Genomic DNA, 21,864 nt, shown 5'->3' with positions numbered 1-21,864 from the left:
ACTAACAGAACATAAATGCACGATAACCTCTGGAGGAATGAAGTAAAGGAAGAAGAGGAAGTCTTCTTGCAATACAGAAGAGAGATGTAAGGAACATTTCCCCATATAATTAGTATTCTCACAAAGTAAGGGCCAAGAAAACTAAGTTACTTACAGTTTATACATTGTGGGAACATTGATATTTGTGTATGCATTTTATATTTTGATCTATGTTCTTAACTTCTGTTAAAGAGTCATCCTTCCTAAAACACATTTGGGAGCAGACAAAGCTTGTGTTTGGTTAAAATAAAAATTAAAAAAAAAAAAAGCTGTAAAATCTGACATTCCTTTGAGTCTTTTGAGGACTTCTGAGCATGGTCTACTTCATGAGAAATAAGTTGAAACATTAAGACCAATATCTGTAAATGGAAAATTTATCCTACTGGAAAAAAAAAAAAAACGCTGAGATTTGCAACAGAGGTCAGTAAGTTTCCAATATTCAAATATTCCATATTACCTTTGTTGGGTAACGCATGAAGAAAGAGCACGGCACTAGTTACATCATTCACATTTGAAAGGTTATAACCATAGCTATAAAGAACAACACCTTTTCCTCTGTGTTGAAAGGTTAAATTCATCAGCAGCTTATGGCTTTTTCCTTTCAAGCATACTACTTGATAAAGCAGAGTGGTGCTCCAGTCTTTAGCATTCACATTTCATCAGGCAATCACTTTGTTCCAGAGGGGGAAAGAGTTTCACGAACGGAGGCACGATAGGTTTCCCCAATACAAATTCTGAAAGCTCAGTTGCACACTCAAAAAAAGGCAATAAAGAGAGCAGCATTTTAAATAGTTTTTCTGCAATACAGACCCACTCCACAAAGATATTCAGAAGATCAATTAGATCATGTTTGTTAAGCGGTTTGAGGACAGAAAAGTTCACATAAATGCTAAAGGTTACTACTTTGAAAGTGGAACAGGTTTTGCATAAGTTCTGCATTATGGTTTGTACAAGGTATATTTTTCCTATTATTCCAAAGAAATAATGTTTTTTTTCAAAATATGTCATAAATTCATTCATACCATTTGCAATAATTTTCCTCTAAAAACTTCTCTTGTTAATAGACACCTTTTGATCAAATTACCTCCTTTTGCTAACTCAACAGCAAAAGTGCCCTGTTTCTTGCTTCCTAAAGGGATAAATGGTTTCTATATACCCATAATTTATGAGTTTAATCTACTTTATACATTGATTTTTTTTATATCAGTGGGTATGTGGTAATGTTGAGACAGACTGTATTAGAGATTTACCACCTCCTAACTTTCATATATTCTTCTTCGTTTTATTAAGTGTTATTTATATCGTTTGTTCAACACTTCATTTGTTGATCAGTTCCAGGGCTTTTGGAATGACAGCAGGTGAAAGAAAAACGTAATTGAAAACTATGCAGAGTTCTGAAACCTGTCCAACACCATGTCAGCATGGGTACTGAACCAACTGACTTTTGGCAGGCAGTGCTTCAGTTTTGTTTCTTAGTTTTGAAACCCTGATGCAAATGGGTATGAATGCATGATGCTCTCTACTACACTCAGCAACGCTGCCTGATATACCCGTTTCACTTGCTGTGTTACAGAAAATTAACTTTTCCTCCTCAAAGGATAGCACAGTGGCTCTGTTAGCTCAATGAACCTGAAAGATGAGACTGAGCAGCTGGTAAAGTGTTCTTAGGCTTCACCATTTACTCTATTTAGTCTAGAGTATGGACTCTTCATTCTGCCTAGGACATACTTGCAGATTTCAGTAATCCAATTAGCTTTAATGAACCTCATCTCAGGTGTGCGAGGGCTCCACAAGCTGGCTGGATAGTAAATATCACATTAACAGAGTCTTTAGCGAGCACCCAGAATAAAGCAAACCATCAAAGAAAAATGACAGGTATCCTCACATACTCCCACTTCTGCTAGACACCCTGATTCACTACACGTGACAGACGACTGCATGAAGAAATTCTCACCAGTACCTTCGTTGGAGGTGCCACAGGATCAAATAACACTTCCTTACTGTTTTTAGTTACGAATCAACAATGTAAAATATTTTCAGGGTAACATTATAGAAACTCTTAACAGCATAGCCCTCACTCAGTGTTAGTCAACAGGAAGAAACATGCTTCCCAACCACTCATCGCTCAGACGGAGATACCATCCCATGTCTCCCAGGAGCTGCCTCAGTGCAGCCAGTGTGCTACATGGACAGTCTTTCCACTTCTCCCAAAAAAGACAGACAATAGTCTAGACAAAGCTGTCCTGTAAACCGGATTCAGCCCATAAAGCCACTGCTCATCCTGCAGAACCTCTAAAAAGATTCAAACCAGAAATCACAACCTCACTGCAACTTTGTAGGTATTCTTTATAAATAAACAAATAAACACAAAACCAACACACACATTGTTCTGGATACGTCCTCCCATTTTCCAATCTTTGTACAATTCAGTTTTGTTTAATGTCGCAACTCTGATGAAGATACTCTGATTAAGCTAAAACTACTGCAAGATCACAGACTTGTTGACAATACAAGTCTTCTACCTTCCAAGCTGTGCTGGCACACCCCAACGCATCAGGAAATAGCTTTTCATCCAACAGAAAGGTAGTAACGAAAGACTGACAAACATAGATTACATTTTATTTCAACGGAAATCCCATTGTCAAAGGCGATAACTGCTGGAGGTTACTTCAGGGCAGCGTTTCATGACACAGCGGCTCCAGTGGAATTACCCTTTTAAGGAACTCCTGCACCTACCACCCTCTAGTCCATCCAGTTCTGCCACCCCATCCCTCATGCTAAAATGATTTTTGGGAACGTTATGGTATGAATCAGACGAATAAACTGATCCAGGTTAGGGGGGGGGGGGGGGGGGGGGGGAAGGCAGATCATAGTACCTTTAACATCTAATCTAGTCACTGTTCTGATTCACTGCAGAGCCCAATCACACCTTTGTTTGCACAGCTTCATCAGCTATGCGTGCACTGCAAGTGTGTGAACACCATAAGCCATTACTGTCATAAAGTTCCCATATCATGAAACTTCACAAGGGTCAGGAACCAAGCAGTGAACCAGTACTGACCCAAAACTCTCATAAGGAATTGTATTTTGTAGAGGCAATGGACTCAAATCATCCAAGAAAATGAGAGGAGGCCAGAGCAGCAGAAAAATACAAGTGGAAGAGGAAGACTCTGAGCACCCCAGACACGTCAGGATTAACCCTGAGGAGCTCTTCAGAGCACCAGACTGACTCAGGCAAGGAGGTGACCATGTACTAAATCTGTCAAATTACATAACTTTTTAAACAGCAGGCATGGTTCTAAAAAAAATTATCTATGATACATTTCAAAATCATCACTTATGTCCCAAGTGGTGAACTGTGTAAACCAGCCTCCTGCAGAAATAGAAGGGTGCACTTAACCCACTGGAATGACAGCCCTGGTCCTCAAAGCCAGAAGTAGAAGGATCATGTTGGCTCCTTCCCAGGAAAGGGGAACAGAGGCGCCAATGTCCCGGAAACATGCCAGAGGAGCCATGGGGCAGGGGCGGTGGAAATCAGCGCTAGGGTTTGTCAAAGCAAGAGAATTGTCAGAGCGCTCAAACGACGTATGTTAGACTTAGAAAAGGCAAATTAGTGCACATCCAGGAAGTAGGCTTTTCATAACACTTTAAGTTGTATGGTTTTGTTTGTTTTGTTTTAAATCACTTATTAAGGCAAGACAGAGCCTGTGAAGCTTTGCCAGCCAATACGTATCCACAATAGTATGGAAATATAGGTGGCAGGGAAGAAGCTGAGTCATAAAATTACTTTATCTGTCTTTTGCCAGCAGTGAAATTGAAGACACTAAAATGATTAACTAGCATCTTTAACAGTTCATATTCCAAATATCTTCTGTGTTCTAAGAACTGAAAGAACAGTTCAGCGTGCTAGAGCATCCAAGCAAAGAGAAGGAAAAGACATTGAGCACTCAGTCCCTCTATTTTGTGATCTTTTCTGTAATTTAAAACAAAACTGTGTGCAAGTCTTCTGCGCACACTATAATTGCATCAGCCATCATTTCATTTTTGCATGTGTGAGGGCTGGCAATGATGACAGTCCAAGTGTTAATAAAACTCCCTGTTACAAAGGAACGGTATTGGAAATCTTAATGAAATATTTTCTATTTATCTATCTACACTGGGATTTTACACTGCCAGAAGAGGTATAGAGGCATGTGTGTAAATTACTGTTCTGTCCACACTAAAGGTTAGTTTCTCTACCAGATTTATGTAATGGGACCTCAGGGTGTACTGGTATGAAATCCATTATGGATAGGAAGATGAAGACGTGTAAGCCATGGTGAAAATCAGTATGTAAAGAAAAATTTTTCACAGTTGACATATTTTGAAAAAAGGTAAAATAATGAAACAATTGGATGACTATCTAATGCATTTAAACAAACATGCTCAGCTTGAGAACCAATCTGGATAATCTTGTTTTCCTCTAATAGTAACTCTTTCCATCTAAAAAAATCAGGCTACTACCATAGAACACACGAATATGGACTGGAGGCCTGACTTTTAATCAAACTGGAAAATAAAATCTATCATTTTCTGGCAAAGAAAATACCGAACTTAACCCATTTCACTTGATATGCTACAAAAATAATATCTTGCCAAACCCAATCCCTCCTTGACCAGGGGTGGGGTTTTTTTGCACTGTAGTTTTTACACAGATGAGTCTGTTGAATGATTTTGCAGAGCACCTCAGGGAAGGCAGGGGAAGAAATAACAGTCTGATGAGTCCATGTCTCAAAACTGTTTATTTCTTTAAATTCTTAGTATACACAAAAGGAAAAAAGTCTAGATAGTAGTTAATAACAGATTCTCTTCCTATCCCCCTGCTATTTAGGATTCACAGATTAGAGATGCTATTGGACTGCATTCAAGGGGAGAAAAAAAATTAGTATCCTTGTTTCCAGTCCTCTATATATATAAAGGAAGAGTATTGGGCTTTCTGGTATCCTGCTGAAGGAGAAGCAGATATCCCACAGTGACATGGGTTTCAAAGGAAATTACAGCACTACTGAAGAACTGAGGGAGAGAACACTGTCACTAGAGAATAAATTCAGACTTTGAACTGAAGTGTAAACCACTTTCCTTCAGCTCTCCAACATATTTAGCATAACCAGACTGTTTTGCTGAGGCTGGGCTGCCTGTGGGATGCTCAAATGCTCTAGGTAACTATGTCTGTTTCCCAAACAACTTACTAATGGCCATTCCTTCTACACTTTCTAATCATCCAGGTCAGCAGTACCACCCATTTAGAGCGCCCTACACTATTTTCAGAGAGTAGTCTTTTTATTTAACTTTCAAACAATTCCATGCTGTTCACTTACTAGTTCAGCTTTCTCTTTTAAAGCTGTTATGAGTGGCAGATAGAAAAAATATTTCCTATTTATTTCAAGCATCCTGTACAACAGTTATCCTTCAAATTCTGCCATTTTTGTTATGAACAAAGACACCAAATTTTACCATAGTATATCATACATAATTTATATATGGCAATAACAGACTTATATAGCCATATAAATTTATATATTACTAATTATGGTTTTAATATATAATTACAGCCTTTGAATTTTTTACTTATGTAAGATCATCTCATTATCAGGTGCACTTCCCCATACAGTAGCTGTTACAAGGGTTATTTTTGATGGTTGGAAACATTCTACAACACTGACAGAAGGTATACTACCTTTACAGTAATTTCTTCTTAAAAAAATAGCCAAACTTAAGTTTCTGACCAAAGTTGAAAATAATAATAGAAGTCAAGGGAAATATCCATGCAACATTTAGTCAAAAGATTAAGTGCCGGAAAGTTCTGGTGAAGGTGTTGGGAAGATTGATGATTAGTTGGTGCTATGTTTCTCTGACAATTACTTCTAAAAAAGTTGACTAAAAAGTATGCCAAGAATCACCGTAATGACTTTGTAACCTGATATTTATTTAGCAACTAGCTTAGTAGGGGTATTATACTGTCATAAATGTGGAGAGATTTTAATACAATAATGACTCATAAATTTTTTTTCAAGATGATCCAATGTCTAATGAAAATATGTAGTATGAGTTCCATTCCAGAGGGAAAAATTGAGATTAAAGTGGCTTGTTCAAAGGCTAAAGAAGAGCTCACTAGCAAACCTAAAACAAACTCGTGAATACTTAATTCCAGATGCTATGCTCATATCACTGATATTTCTTAACAGTGATACTATGCAAAACTTTCATACGTAATTATTAGCAGGTTTTATATTTTTAAAATCTGCTGGTTTATGGCAATCTGTGCACCGAAATTACTTTCTCTCTTAAGCCTTGTTTTTCAAAAACAGCATTTTCCATTCACTGCAATGTTATTTGAGTCAGACTTTTACCACTTTTAGAGTGATTTTATTATTATTGAAGTGAAATGAACCAAAGGAGCAAGAAATAATTACTGTGCAGAGTGATATTTTGGGCTATAGGCCCAAAGATGAGTTGGGGTTTTACTGTCAAGGTGCATATAAAGAAAGAATATATGCACCAAAACACTGAAATGCAATCCCAAATGCACGGAGTATTTTTAAATGACCAGTGTGGTGTTTGTTAAAAAACACACTACTCTGTTTAGAAGGCATAAAAAAAGTGTGGTGAACAACTAGCTGTGTGCCAGAGCAACAGCTATCGAAAACAAAACTCTAAAGGTATTACAAGAGAACCCAGCTTCTTGTCAGCAAAATGTAAGCTCTTAATAATAAGCATATTTGAAGAATGCCATACATTAAAATATTTCTTCTCCTTTTGTCTCCAGTCATCACTAGTGATACAAAAATATTCATAAACATGGAAAACACTGGTTTACTGCATCCTTTTTGTTTGAGGGAAATATGGCTTCTTTACCTAGTTTACTACAAGGTATTATAACTACTTTTCCTCACTGCACTATTAGTTGGTATTTTCATTGTCTGCTGAAGAAGGAACCTCTTACTGACAGCTACTGTTAGCAAGAAATCATTTTCTAAGAGTAGATAAGGATAACAGCAGCAAGACGTCAAATCAGATGGAAACAGCTTCTAGTATTTACTTCTACCCAAGTGCACAGAACTAGAGCATACAATCTCTACAATGAGAGGCATATAATTTTTTTTTTTTTTTTTTTTTTTTTTAAATCAGAGGAGCAACTCTTGGGTGAGAACAAATTTGGGTACCTTTTTAATGATAACAAATTTATGTAAATGGAACAAAACTAACTCACATGATCCCCCCCCCCCCTAATGCTTAAAACAGTTTGCAGAGCAAATACATATGCTAGCTGCATTAGTAATCGTAAAATACAGAGGAAATTAACACAACAAACTATTCAACATGGATAACAAATGAAATTTGGTGTTTTAAAAAATACTAAAAATGAGGAGTACATTTTTTGCGGTTCAGATCAAAAGGCAAGTATTATGCTAATAGATGAGATTAAATAAGCTAAATTCTAAATTCAACTTTAGGAATTCCCTCAATTTTATTTCGCAGATGGTATTAGAAAACTAAACAGTAAACTAATTACATAAAATGACACTAAAACACAAAATGAAACAAAAATGCAATTGCCACTTTTTTATGACTGCTCAGATGACTGTACAGCTACTCTATATATTGTTCAACTAAAATGCTTCACAATCTGAACTTTATATTCGTATCTTGACATTCACATACGCATACAGAAGCAGTCCTTACCAATCCCATGCTAAACTGACGATGGGGGGGTAGGGGGGGGAGAAAAAAAGAAAAAAAAAAAAAAGAAAAAGAAAAAAAGGTAAATATCCATTAAGTTCCAGGGAGTAAAATTGATCAAGGCTGAATGCTATGCCAAAGATGCCAAAAAAGCAAAGGAAGTTCTTTAAATCTTTTACAGGCACAAATATAGCAGAATGAGGCAGAAGGTCTCACAACCCTGTTGCAAAGGAAAAAAAAGAGAAAAGTAAGACAGAGAAAAGGAACATTGTGGTCCAGAAGGGTATTTCAGTATCAGGGTCTCTTCTGAAAACATTAAGCAAAATTGAATGATTCACACTCGTAAGAACTGGGAGTAGGAGGAAGAGTGGAAAGACAGAAGGAAAGTGGCTCTCTATATTCTTATGGAACAATTTGTACGTTCTTCTCTGTCAACACCATGTCTTGGTCTTATTGCTGCCCACTGAGAACAACAGGGTAATCGATGTAAGAAGCAAGATGCTAAGAACAGGATTTTTAACTCTAAGTAGGACTATAAGAGGCAATATTAATTTTAAACCACAGATTATCTGAATGATTTTGCCAGAAAGAATTTTTCTTTTATTTTTTTGTTAGTCTTTGCGTTAATCACCTACCAGGAACATCTAGGCAATTTGACTCCAACAGTAGAGTTTATTTGAACCAAGAAACTCAACCCTCTCACCCCAACTTTGTCTTCACGTAACAGATATTAAGGAATTTTTTTTTTTTTCCCTGCAGAACTGAGTCAGGAAAGAAATGAATCACATACACCTGAGCAACATGCAGAACTGGTTCTGAAGCCAAAAGCTCTAATGCCAACTTAAACCAGTGCCATGTGCGAGATGGGGCTTATCAGATTGGGTATAGCACCACAATAATGTGGTAATACTGCTTTTGGAAGCAGCCTAATATCTGTTTCTTGCTGTACGTTCCACTGCAAAAAGAGTAGTCACATATATGAATTTAGCAAGACTTGAATGCATGGTTAAGTTAAGCACCCACTTGGTGTAGCAGGTCAACTAGTTCCAGGAAGGATCTTCAAAGTTTACTTACAAATATCACAGCAAACACCAGGAGACTAAAATTTCATCAGTAAATATGACCAAGCAACTAATACCTCTGCAGCAGTCTAACAGTCTAAGCCTCTCTCTGTTATCTTCTACTTCTTTAATCAGTGTCTATTACAGTACAGCAAATATATCTGAACATCAAAGATCATTGTGATGTGGACTTCAAGGTACAAAATGGCCTGGAGGAAAAAGATTATGGTTTTTGAAACCAATTTTTGGTACTACAGAGAAAACTAGAGATAACAAGGCATAATGAGAACAATTATTTGGTGCGTCATTATAATTTTGTATTAAACACAAGGTAATCATCACCACAGAATGACTCTCAGTCTAATTGAAAAACATGTGACAGCTACCACCTATTTTTAACTTTTTTGTTTGTTTTTACATTTTGGGAGGCTTCCTTCACTATAAAAGAACACTCAAATAATGTGAGCTGTTTCATATCAGTTGGGCTGCTCATTAAGTTGAAGGCAGCACAGAGAAACACTTGCGCCTTTCCCTCCCTAGTGTCAAAACATGTATACAGGCACTTCAGGATCCATAAACTACAGTAATCAATCTTGCTTATTTTTCCCTCAAGTGCTGACAAACTGTAACAAGGCAAAGCTCAGATCACTTTAAAAATATTTGAAACACTAGTCATAACCAAAACTGTAGATGAACAAGCCCAGTAACAGATGCAGCCAAGGCATCCCAAGTCCTCATTACGACTCCACCAGCTAAGGGCCAGCAGCTGCCTGCCGCAGCAAGGCAGCCAGGAAAGCCGGCACGTGCATGGCGGCTCGGAGGCAGTGCCACCACCTTCTACTCACTTGGCTCTCCCACGGTGTATTAGGGGGTTTAAGAGATGAGCCATTCACCCCGCTTTTGAGTATTTTTTCCACATTGTCAGTGACTGCCAAGAACAGCTTGGAGAAATGTAAATTACAGAAAGGCTGTGGCTGCCTGCGGGGGTAGGGGCTTTCTCATCTGGGGCAGAACACTACTTCTCTGCCTGCACTCCCTGCAAGGTGCCCATGAGGGGGCCTGGCAAGGCGCCGATCGCCCATTTCTTCACTGAGGTCTGAAGATGGAGAAGCCGCTGAACAACTTTGCCTGAAAGTCCCACAGCAGCAGAGGAGATTATATTCTTACGCATACTACAGCGCAGAGGGACCTGATTATAAACCATCACCATGTGAGACAACTCCATTTCCAAAGCAGTTCAGTTGCATTAGTACACAAATGCACCTGTGTTAACAGCTTGCCTCTCAAATGACCTTACTAATACAGCACATCAGCTCAATGTTGTCGCACAGCATCCAACTGCAGAGCGGCTTTCATCCTGCTAGGCCAGAATACAGATGGATCTGGAACAAAACAGAGCAGCTCCTTCTTTTAGCAAAACTGGTCTTTGCGGATTTCTACTTCTTTATCAGTTCCCACACGGGGAGTTTTTGAAGGGATCCCTCTTTGCTTTATAGCCTAGGACAGAAGCAGCTCTTGTTCAGAAGCTCTTTGCAGGAGAAGAGAGGAAAAGCAGAACCATCAGGGATAATGATCCTGCCGCTCAAAAATGATCAGAAGTAAGAAAATACTCATGAGGAGAAATGGCTGCGAGTCGAGGAAAACAGAAATGAGGAGTGGCAGCCTCTTCTTAACAGCCTAAAAGGAAGGAAAACACTTCTCCACTCTACCGTTTGACTGAGCAGTCCATTGTCTCACTGTCTGAATAGCCTATTTATCAGTAGCATTCATAAAACTAAAAAAAAAAAAAAGGGGCAAACAAAAATAAATTGTTTTTCCTACGTCAACCTCATTTAATTACTGAAGAGTAGTTTGAATTGTTGATCTCCTAATGCTTTGGTGGGATTGGCAGCCAGTCTAGTCCAGTCAGGCTTGCCTGATTCTATGAGAAATAGAAAATAAAATTAGCATAGTCAAAGCCAGGGATAATCTAGGAAGTATTCACAATAATGAATAGAGTTGGGTGACAGGTCGCTTTCGCTCAGGGTTTCTGATACCCAGCCCTGCTACAATGTGTGTGGGCTAGTAAATATTCAGCAGAAGTTTAACAGGATATTTTAAGGAGATTTACAGTCAGCTCAGTCATGTCTATATCACCACACTGACATGCTGTCTTTGCTTTTGCATATCTTACAAGAAACTTAATATCAGCTTATATGGCAAGAAACCAGACAATCATATATACATAAGTCTGTGCATACTGAGATGTGTATGATGAAAATAGCTCGCCTTGTCTCCTGGGAGCATAATACCCGGTAGTCTAATTTCCAGACAACATTGCAGCCAATCCTACCACTGCACAAAAACTAGATTTTTTTTTTTTTTTTTTTTAATCACAAAAACTGGCTCAAAGCAAGCAGACAACTATTAATATAGTCTGGGATAGCTGGGGATCTCCACCAAGGACAAAAATGGAACATACATTAACTAGTGCACACACACTCTTTTCTTTCCGAGGAATGCCAATGTTTTAATGCAAGCTTTACATCGTCACTAAACTGGTAAGTCTCACAGCATCATATAATCACTCTGGTATCCTGTCTCGCTCTTCAGTTACTTCTCTTCATTTCTTGCTCTCCTGCACTAGTTATGAAAAAAAGTAAAATAAATGGGATGTGCTTGTTCACAGTTAACAAAAAGTCACTTACTGCAGCAACAAGTTTAATAATTTTACCTAAGGCGACAAAGCATATGAAGAAGAGTTACAAAATCAGACTGATGATTGACAAGCTACTATAATGCTGCTTTGCAAGGCATCTTAGCTGCCAAATCTACTTTTTCACTCCCTATCAGCTCACAGCAACACCTGCATTTGCCTCTTACTATCACAGCTTTTAGACTATGGCATGATATAACTGTCTAAGCAAGAAGCGTATCTCTGTCAGCAGATGACTTTGCATCATATAACAGGCTTCTGAGCAGAGAACTGGAAAAACTCAAGTGCAATATGTTCAAGCACTGTCAAATTTTTCTTTCACAGAAAGGCAAAGCAATCAAGTCATTCCTTCTCACTTCTGATGAATTGTAAATAACGAAGGTTTAGTCAATGCCTACATTGCACTCACAGGTGGTATTTTGACTGTTCTCATATAAACTTGCTCGTGTGCCAAGAGCAGTACAGCCAGGCAACATGGAGTTCAGGATCCCAGCTGGATCTGCCATATATGCTGAAACCACAGAGCCACAGCTAAACATTGTTACTGATCCCTAAACTAGCCCGTTTACTGCCTGTTTCGATGTTGTTTACACTAGCTGTAGTCACATTTCATTACGGCATGGATACAACCTTTGAAAAGAAGTAGCTGGGCAATGTTACGAATAGGTGGCATTTATACATTAACAGGGAGGTATAAGTATTTGACAATAACTCTTTACAGTACTTGTATGCAGGAGGAACTACAGTAATTTCCTAGGCTGAATAATATGACCTCATTTCCTCATTTTTATTATGTAGTATTGACGTTATTTGCATCAGATGAAATAAAAAAATAGCACCTCCCTGATGCTGTCCTTTACTATTTCTTGTATTTTGTAGTCACAGAGAACAGAACATTTGGTGAACATTTGAAAAACCTTCACTAGGGTGATAGATACCAGACTCAAATGGAAAATTACCAGGGTGGGTCTGCAATACTAATAATGCATCTTAAATTTCAAAATGCAGAACTAAGATCAATGAAAAAGAAAGTATCCTCTTACCTTAGGGTCTCATTTTCTCCATGTTAATGCCAAAGTTGTAACACCTAATCAAAACACATTCCTGCTTTTCCTCATTTTTTACTAAAGTACATACTACTGCAACTTAAAAGGACATTTCCTGAAGTATCCTCTTTAGATATAGTCGATAAAATCAGGCAATTCAAAGGCAAAGACAGATAGGAATAAATAAAACATTCACCATAAAGAGCAAAAATTACCTTTAGCAGGGTTTACTTTTATCCCTGATCTATACAGCATCTCCTCATTCTGCCAGTCCCCATTCCTGACAACAGTCTTGAGTCCATAGAAAACAATTAATGCAGCAGTGGAACAAAAAACCAAGTTCTTCAGAAAACGCTTTTGGGCTTTGACATAAAGGGCCCTGACACCTACTGTAACCAGCAGGCAGAAGCCCATACTAGGAACATACAGCACACGCTCTGCTATTACAAAGCCAACATAGAAAAATAGGTTTGTGGCAGGAACAAAGGGCACTACTAACAAAGACAGAGACAGAATGACAATGTTCTCAGTTGAAGGAAGCTGCAGTTTCTGCATTTCATGCTTTTTTATACCATTCTCTTCTTTTGATGCAAGGCTTGACTTCACCTCCAGTGTCTTGTACTCCATTTCTGAGTGGCAGCTATGCCCATTAGCATTCTGCTTGCCATTCATTACAGTTTTCCCGTTGCATTCTCTCTCATTGCTGGAGCCCTTCAAGCTAAAGTAGGCAAGGAGGAGGAGTCCAGCATAGAAGGCCACAGTGTGTAGATTCCTCCAGTCACTGACTGCTTTCAGAAGAGGCACGGCATCCATAGACCAGTCAAAGCTGAGGGTATCTGGGCACAGCAACAGCCAGAGGTTCTTGGTTGGCAGGTAAAAGAAGGTCAGTGTACGCGTGAGAAAACTGTCTGAGTCAGCTGCTGGATTGTCAGAATTGGAAAAACTTGGGGGCTTGTTGCCCATCCAGTATAAGCGGACACCCAGCAGTGCAGTCCCCCAGGAGGTCAATAAACCAATGCTGAAGAAGAGAGTCAAATTCTTTCTCTGGGGGGGGAAACAAAAAAAACAACCAAAACATCAGCATAAATCAACACCAGGTGTTTAATTCTGTAAGTTATAAACAAAAGGAACCAAGAAATATCTAATACAACTTTTATTTGGTAATGGAAACAAGCACTATAGATCTCGGTCTCTAACATTTGGATCACAAAATGTTGGGGTATGCTGTTGACTAAAAGAACAGGCTCTTTCATTTAAGCTATATCAAGCCTGTATCAGAGTCATGCCTTTAGAGATCTTAGGGCTGTCAGCCCTTGCTTAAGATTTAGTTGTGTAACCCTTTGAAAACTCTTTATTTTAGAGGAATTTATGGAACCTTACAATGGTTCCTACATAACCTCCCAAATCCTTTCTTTGCTTCTGGCTGTGGCCAAAACATGAGTTTGCTGTAACTAGATTTAAAGTTTAAAGAATGCTCCAGTTCTGTTTTCCCTAATGAAAGTCTCTCCTAAGGTATTTCACTTGAGAACCAAATAAACTTTCCAAGAAAGCAAGAGAGGAAAACAGACACAGATTCCATGTTTAGGTCTTCCAGCTCCTACCTATTAACTACAGTGATCATTTGGAGCCTTCAGATCTGTCTGCTACTGAAAGCGCCACTTCATTTGCATCTCACAGCCAAATAATATGTTGGGTTTTTTCTTCAAGCACACCATATTAAATAAGGGCTCTAAAACCTTTCACATCTTCATACCCATCTAAATAATACTATGTGAAGCATGCACCTGCCTCCACCATGTCAAGATGCTAGCAACTCGAAGAACTTCCACTTATTTATGGAATAACTCAACATTTGCCAGCTGGAGCTGCTTGTTGGATTCCCCCTCGCCGCATCCGAAAGTGCTTACTTATTCAAATACTTGCAGAAACATACCACTTCTGCCTCAATGAGAATCAGGAAGCAAGATTTTCTCACCTATTTCTAGGACTGAAGAGCTTAAGTTCTGCTCTCAATTACATGGGCGCCCTAAATGAAAGCTGTTTTGGATTACTCTCTCTTTGCAGAAGAATCTGTAAAAGCTAAAATATGTGTATTTTTATATTTCAGTTTCTCAGATGCCTTTTGTAAGAAAAGAAAACTATTTGCCCAATAGCTCCAGATACAGTGTAAGCACTTTGATGATTTTTCCCCCCATTATTACAAAGAATTATTCGTCAATTGTTTTTCATTTTATTAGGTCTGGTTTTTCCATCTCACACTACACATTTCTGGGATGGTTATTCAATGTTTCCTCAGTTATTCAGAAGCAGGTCCTCACACTGGAATGTTTTATCTTATTTCTTTTAAACAGCTCATTTTTCTCCTTTGTGGGGGGACCCTCCCCTTGATATCATGAAATACACATGATTATGCTGCTCCTTTTTAGGTCAATTAATAGTTTTCTGCCATCAGGTTACTGATACTCCAGTAACAAGACATGGTCTAGTCATCATAATTTATCTGCTTATCTCATGAAGAAATTTATTCCTTTTCACATTTCTAGAGTTTCTCCTTGTGAAGTTTGAAATATTTAACGGCACTTAGAGTAATTCATTCAATTTTGAGGTAATATGGCAGAATTCAATGGAGGCATTAGTAGGGAACAAACAAATTTATAATGAGAATATTTACGTACTTGTATCAGAACCACCTAAAAAATGCTGGCACTTTTTATACATGAAGCAAAGCCTCCACGTATTTCATTTGCCATATTAATTCCAGTTTGATTTATTAGCTTTTATACATTTCTGTATCCTTAAAAATCAACAATTTTTTGGTAATAAATCAATCAAAACCCACATCTACACTTTATATGAATATATTCCCTGGAAAGCCTACTGTAACAACCTCCTTTTATTTGTAAGCTGGATAATACTTCACAACTCATCTCAGATACTGTTTCATCCCTGCCTGCCAGGATTGTTTAAATGCTTTTAATGTTATAAAGCTGTGTAAACTGGTTATCACTGAAACTCCTAACTAAGTTTATATTTGGAATAAAATGATTATGCAGACTTCATGGATTTGCATGTATGCCCTCATAGTAAAACCTTATGTCCCTGGTTCAACTTGTCCTCTCATTCCTGTCATATTTTGCTACATGAAAAGTGTTCTGCCCACCCCTCTGGCTCAATTATTTTCAAACTCGTTTCCTTCAAACATGCATATAAACAAGTCTCAAATGTTAAATGTGACTTTTTTTTGCTCTTTTTATTCACCCTTCTACAGTCTCTTAAGAGGAGGCTGCTTAGACAGAAAGAGCCTGGGAAGTGGAAGATGGTTTTTTTGGTTCATCTGCTTGTTTGTTTTAATTAGAAATTCAGAGCAGGTCTTGGGTGGAAGGCTATATACCACTCGAAAGATTAAGATATCCCAAATACTAACAAGTGAAACTTCATTAACAGATGAGAAGTGAGCTTTCATGGATTGCTTAGACTGCTTTTTAATTTTGTTAATACTTACTTAACAACTGGAAGAAAATCTCCCCTTCCTAAAGATCTAACGATTGCACTTTTCAATTAAATGCTGAGAAAGTTCATGTTACAAAGTTCTTTGGCAAAATCCTGCTAGAGCAGACGTGCCATTCCTCGTGGATAATAGAGAAACCTGCTAAAAACTTTCAGATCTTCTTCGTACGTAGTAAAACAGTAACGATGAAAAGCTTGCCTCTTGCTCCTAGCTCTAGAATGCAAACAATCTGTACCTCACAGCTAATCCATCCTCACTGCTGGAGTAACTATTTGCAGCCTCCCTTTTAAGCTTATATTTAAGATCTGTAAGGTCCAGATCCTCACACTTCTTGGTTCTACAAAGAACACAACGTATCTGTATACAGTATTGTGTTTCATGTTTAGTAACACTTTTTAAAGTTTTTTTAACCAGTGTTAAATGAAATATCTAAGGATTCATTTGTGGAGTTCAGAGGTATCCTGGTAGGTGATTTTCCTACCCAGCTTATCAATTTATCATACCGTAAAATAATAGTTAACTAGAGAAGGAGCTCTGGTGGACTCTTTAGCTTAATTAACTGGCTATGGGAGCAGAGTGCAACTATCCTCTCATTGCCTCAAGCACAAATGGTTTGCATCCTTCCCCAGAAACTTTTTCAGACATGGGTCTTCTCAAAAGCCAGTAGCTTTACGTCTTTTTAAAATTAACTACACATTAACTACAGCTACCAATAACCTGTGTAACACTGACGTGCCACTGTGAATTTTCAGATTTCAAAGGAGATCCTCTGGATTTAGTCTAAAACCAAAACTAAAATCCTCCCTAACACTTAAACTTCTGTCATAAAAACTTAAAGTAGATGCTTTTTTTTTTCTTTTTTAAATCACACATAGATAGCACTGGCTCAGAAATGGAATGACAGGCTCATTCCCCTTTTTACCTCTCTCAACACTCATGATTTTTGCACAGCTTTTACCCCTCTGTACTAATATAGTCATAGATAATTAGAAAGGTTTAGCTCACATTCTGGCTTTACTTTCTTCCAGGCTTTGTATAGTGAACCAAAAGAAAAAAAAAGTTTACAGCAATTTATTACAATTAAATAAAATAATCAGTTACCCAGTAGACTTTTGCCTGCAAATAAAGTGCTTTCAAAATGAACTCTGCTCAGACAAGCACTTTCACTAGCAACTCTTCCTTTGAGCCTCCTGACAGCCTGTGCTCTTCTGACTGTGTACATTTAGTGTAGCCCAGCAGCAGGAAGAGATCCTCTGTAAATGCTTGGCAGAAAGGATTTGGATTACTATACTCATGAGTCCTAATCCAGCCCATCTGCCATATGTTTTGACACCCCCATAAATCCTCTAACCTTTCATAAGTAGTCATTTTCATCTGGGGAAAAAATGAGCACTGATTTAGATCAGATTTAACATCTCTCCTGCCTGCTAACAGTCAAGTACCACCACTGCAATTTTAGTGTTTGTGACTGCAGAAACCTTTTTCATCTCCCTACCAAAATCCATCTGCATGACCCACCCACATTGCACATTTCCCTTGCATTAAATCCTAATTCCGCACTCCATTATACTGCTCTTAAATAAGGCACTCCAGCAGATTTCTTGATTGGGCAGCCCCTGCCAAAGCTCAGTCATCACCTAAGCAGTATCCAAAGCATTTTCAAAAGACACTATTCTTTTAACCTCACCTTGTCCATTTCAACAAAGCAGCATTAAATATGGCACATGGTCAAGACAGTCCAGATACCAAAATCACTGGGGCTAACCATACACAAAATGTTATTTTTAGAACTCAGGAAATGCAAAAAAGAAAGTGGATAAGTCACCAGGCATTACTCACAGGAGTTTCTTTTCCAACTTAGAGCTCCTTAAAAATATGTTGGCTTGAGAACTGGGGCTTCCCAAAGTAGCAAAATGCTGCCAAATCACTAGACTGACAGTATCTTGTTTCCATGATAGGTAGAGGCTCCTGGATCACAGCTCAGCCAAGCTTGTGCTGAACTAGAGTTCAAAACACATCCATACCAGGGATGAAGCTATTTGCCACAACCCCTGCTGGGTCATAGTACTGAGCTGGAAGTGGCCTTTACCGCTCTGTCTCCACCTGCCCAGTTTCTTCCTGCTCGTATGACCCACTAAATGAGGCTCACTCTTTTACATTGGTGATACAACAACAGCTGGCCTGAAGGTCTGTTCTTCCCCTGAGTTAGAACTCTGTCTATAGCTTATCCAATATTGTGACCAACTGTACATATTAAATGACATTTACTTCTAGTGTTATGAACCCACACAATTCTTCCTCAACAAGGAAGTCAGTGCATTCATAAAACAGCTGAAGATTATGTGTACATATTTTTATTGCAATTAGCAAGAAGCACAAGCTAAGCAGTCCTTATTGCTGTTGACTTGCCTTACTAAAATTTAAATTGAGTTATAAACACTAGCATTTGAAATTGCCCAAAGTCTTCCTCTAAAATCTTTAATTCTTTAATATGAATCTTTAAATAAAAAAAAAATATTCTAAACTCTCAGCTGAAACAATAGTTATAAGGACTACAGGGGAAAAAATAAACTGCATTAAGAGCAGAAACTGTATGAATGAATGGAGGTAGTACAAAAGCAGAAGGGACTACATTAGCTTGATCAATCTGTAAGCGTGGTCAGTGCAACAGAGGAGGTACTCTCTGAGGATAAGCCTACACAGCCAAATGCAGCGTGACAGTGGTGACGCTATGCCTATCTGCCCAGGGTTAATCCATCTATGTGCAGCAGCAAGAACTTAACACAGTAGGTAAGAAGCCCGCTGACACCAAAAGACATTCCTGAACTGCCAGACTGCTCAGGAACGCTGTCCAGCGCTGTTACCAGCGCACAGGTTAAGAGGTGGTCCAACAGTCATACCTCCATTTCATTTAAAAAGCATCATCTCATTTGGGTCTTGCACTTGGGTCATAACAACCCCATGCAACGCTACAGGCTTGGGGAAGAGTGGCTGGAAAGCTGCCAGGCAGAAAAGGACCTGGGAGCATTGGTCAACAGCCATCTGAATACGACCCAGCAGTGTGCCCAGGTGGCCAAGAAAGCCAATGGCATCCTGACTTGTATCAGAAATATTGCAGCCAGCAGGACTAGGGAAGTGATCGTGCCCCTGTACTCGGCACTGGTGAGGCCGCACCTCAAATACTGTGTTCAGTTTTGGGCCCCTCACTACAAGAGAGACATTGAGGTGCTGGAGCGTGTCCAGAGAAGGGCAACGAAGCTGGTGAAGGGTCTAGAGCAGAAGTCTTATGAGGAGTGGCTGAGGAACTGGGGTTGTTTAGCCTGGAGAAAAGGAGGCTGAGGGGAGACCTTATTGCTCTCTATAACTACCTGAAAGGAGGTTGTAGCGAGGTGGGTGTGAGTCCCTTCTCCCAAGTAACAAGTGATAGGACAAGAGGAAACAGCCTCAAGTTGCACCAGGGGAGGTTTAGATTGGATATTAGGAAAACGTCTTCACTGAAAGGGCTGTCAAGCATTGGAACAGGCTGCCCAGGGAAGTGGTTGAGTCGCCATCCCTGGAAGATTTAAAAGACGTGTAGATGTGGTACTTAGGGACATGGTTTAGTGGTGGACTTGGCAGTGCTAGGTTAACAGTTGGACTCTATGATCTTAAGGGTCTCTTCCAACCTAAATGATTCTATGATTCTATGATGTGAGAGGTTTTGCAATGAAGGAAGGGTGCTGTACTTTCTGCACTACCCAAAATGCTGAGGGCTCACTGAACATGCAAGTATGTTGGAAAGCAGAACTGGAATTCAAAATGATCTTGAAAAAACAGAGAAATGTTCAGAAAAATAATCCTGTATAAAAGGCAGGGGCAACTCCAACTGCTTAAAGCTACACAAGTATGAGATGTGGAACAAGTAGTTGGCTGTTCTTCAGAGAAGTATCGGGGATTATCACAGATCATAAGCAACTCTTTTAAACCACTGCTAAAAAGGTAAACACTCTACTGAGACTACAGATGAAAGCACACCCTTCAAGACATGTGAAGTAATCCTTCCACTCTTCTCAATACTAGTAAATCCTAGAAGTGTCTGGTTACAGCACAGAACTTTCAGAAATAAATGGAGGAACTGGAGAGAGGTCAGAGGAGGGGAAAGAGACCGATTAGTGATCTAGAAAAACATGTCCCATGAGAGAAAAATGAAGAACATAAGCTGTTTAGACATGACAGCTGCCTTCTAGTACATAAATGACTGCTGCAAACAGGAAAGGAATAATCTGTTATCTATTTCCATGTCCAAAGGATAAGAATAATAAGCTTCAGTTCAAGAAAGGAAGACTCAGGTCAGCTATGAAGAGACGCTTTGCACTGTTTGATATAGGGATGTGCTGGAAAAATTTGCCATGGCAGTTGGCTCTATGGCTTTATGCTGTCTTCAAGAATACATTAAAAGTGTAACTTGTGGGAAAGATAGAAGTATTGTCAGTCCTGTTTTAGAGACAGAATGATGCACTATAGGGCCTCTTGAGGTAACTTCTGGGCATAACTTCCTCTGATTACTATAACAGTATCATCAGCATTCCTACTGAAAAGAAGCACATATTTCTCTTTGTGACCTTTTAAAGTATAACCCATCCATGCTCTGGTCATTTCTGCATTAAGTACTAGAGCTTCCTGCAATCCTACTTTGTCTTAACGTTTGCTTCACTTCCCCCCAGCTCAGTCAAAATATTAATTAATATGATCCTCGTGGTTTGTTCCCCGAGTCACATTAGTATCTTCCGAACATTCTTAAAATCCACCTCTTACAAACTAACACTTCTTTTTTTCCCCAATTGTGCAAATGTGTAAATCCATGCTATTTTCTCTAATAAAGAAAACCCTCAATCTTGTATAATAATGGTTTGCACTCTTCATGTATCCATCAATTTAAAGGTGATCTCTGCCCATCTCTGCCCTTAAGACATTCTCTCATCCTAGAGCACGTTTCTTAAAAACTACTGTATATAAATACTTCTGCAAGGAAAAAAAAATTTGCAAAGAAAAGAATAATAAAAAACAATCTGGGAGAGTCAATTAATTGTTTCTAACCTGGCCACCATAATGTAAAAACTACTTTTTCTTGCTACGTTTGCTCTTCTGCCCTTCTTATCTTCTCCATAAGCATCCTTCTATTCCCAGATATATGCATACATGATGTTGCAAAAATAAAAATAAAACACATAGAAAGACAGATATTTTGTCCTGAGAGCTTTAGCACAGCATCAAACAATGCAAATATTGGTGAATAATAATAATAATAATAATAATAATAATAATAAATGTTTTATTTATAATAATTTAATAATTAAATTTGTTATTGTTGTTAAAGTTTTCTCGTTGGTAGAATAGTGCCATTGATGTCAGCAATTTACACCAGTTAATGGCCACATTTCCAGCTCACCAAGTGAGAATGCTAACAGCAATACCAACTCAAAAAGTTGGCACTATGTTATAACTTCTTGAAAACATACAAGATATAAAAAAGAAGTTAAGGAAAAAAAAGAGTAAAAGTAGATAATCCAAGTACGATTCTGCAAAAAGCTAACAGCGTAACAAGACAAAAAACATGCTTGAAATTTTTAAAAGCTCTTATCAACATGCTAAGAAACCCAACTAGCGCACACAACCGCTCAATGTGACAGAGCAAGTCATATAAGTTCAAAGGGAACCAAGGGAAAATTCCATCTGTGTAAAAGAGCACCAGTTCTCCTCTGCTGTATGGACTACAAGGAAGCAGGACAGCCTCAGAGATGAGTGGCAGGGCTGAGG

At 38.6% G+C, this 21,864-nt stretch overlaps 1 protein-coding gene across 2 annotated transcripts in view; it reads right to left on the bottom strand.

Moving 5' to 3' along the window:
* TMTC2 (transmembrane O-mannosyltransferase targeting cadherins 2) overlaps window positions 1-21,864 on the bottom strand; it is a 265,687-nt gene that overhangs the window by 103,785 nt on the left and 140,038 nt on the right. For both annotated transcript variants that reach the window (XM_075496382.1, XM_075496392.1), the window contains exon 3: window positions 12,776-13,604. In XM_075496382.1, coding sequence (XP_075352497.1) covers window positions 12,776-13,604 — 829 coding nt within the window. The remainder of the gene's footprint in view (window positions 1-12,775; window positions 13,605-21,864) is intronic.

The sequence above is a fragment of the Mycteria americana genome, chromosome 1 (genome assembly GCF_035582795.1).
Source record: "Mycteria americana isolate JAX WOST 10 ecotype Jacksonville Zoo and Gardens chromosome 1, USCA_MyAme_1.0, whole genome shotgun sequence".
Classification (NCBI taxonomy): domain Eukaryota; kingdom Metazoa; phylum Chordata; class Aves; order Ciconiiformes; family Ciconiidae; genus Mycteria; species Mycteria americana.
The sequence above is the reverse complement of the archived record's forward strand: the minus strand, read 5'-3'. Positions and strand labels throughout refer to the sequence as shown.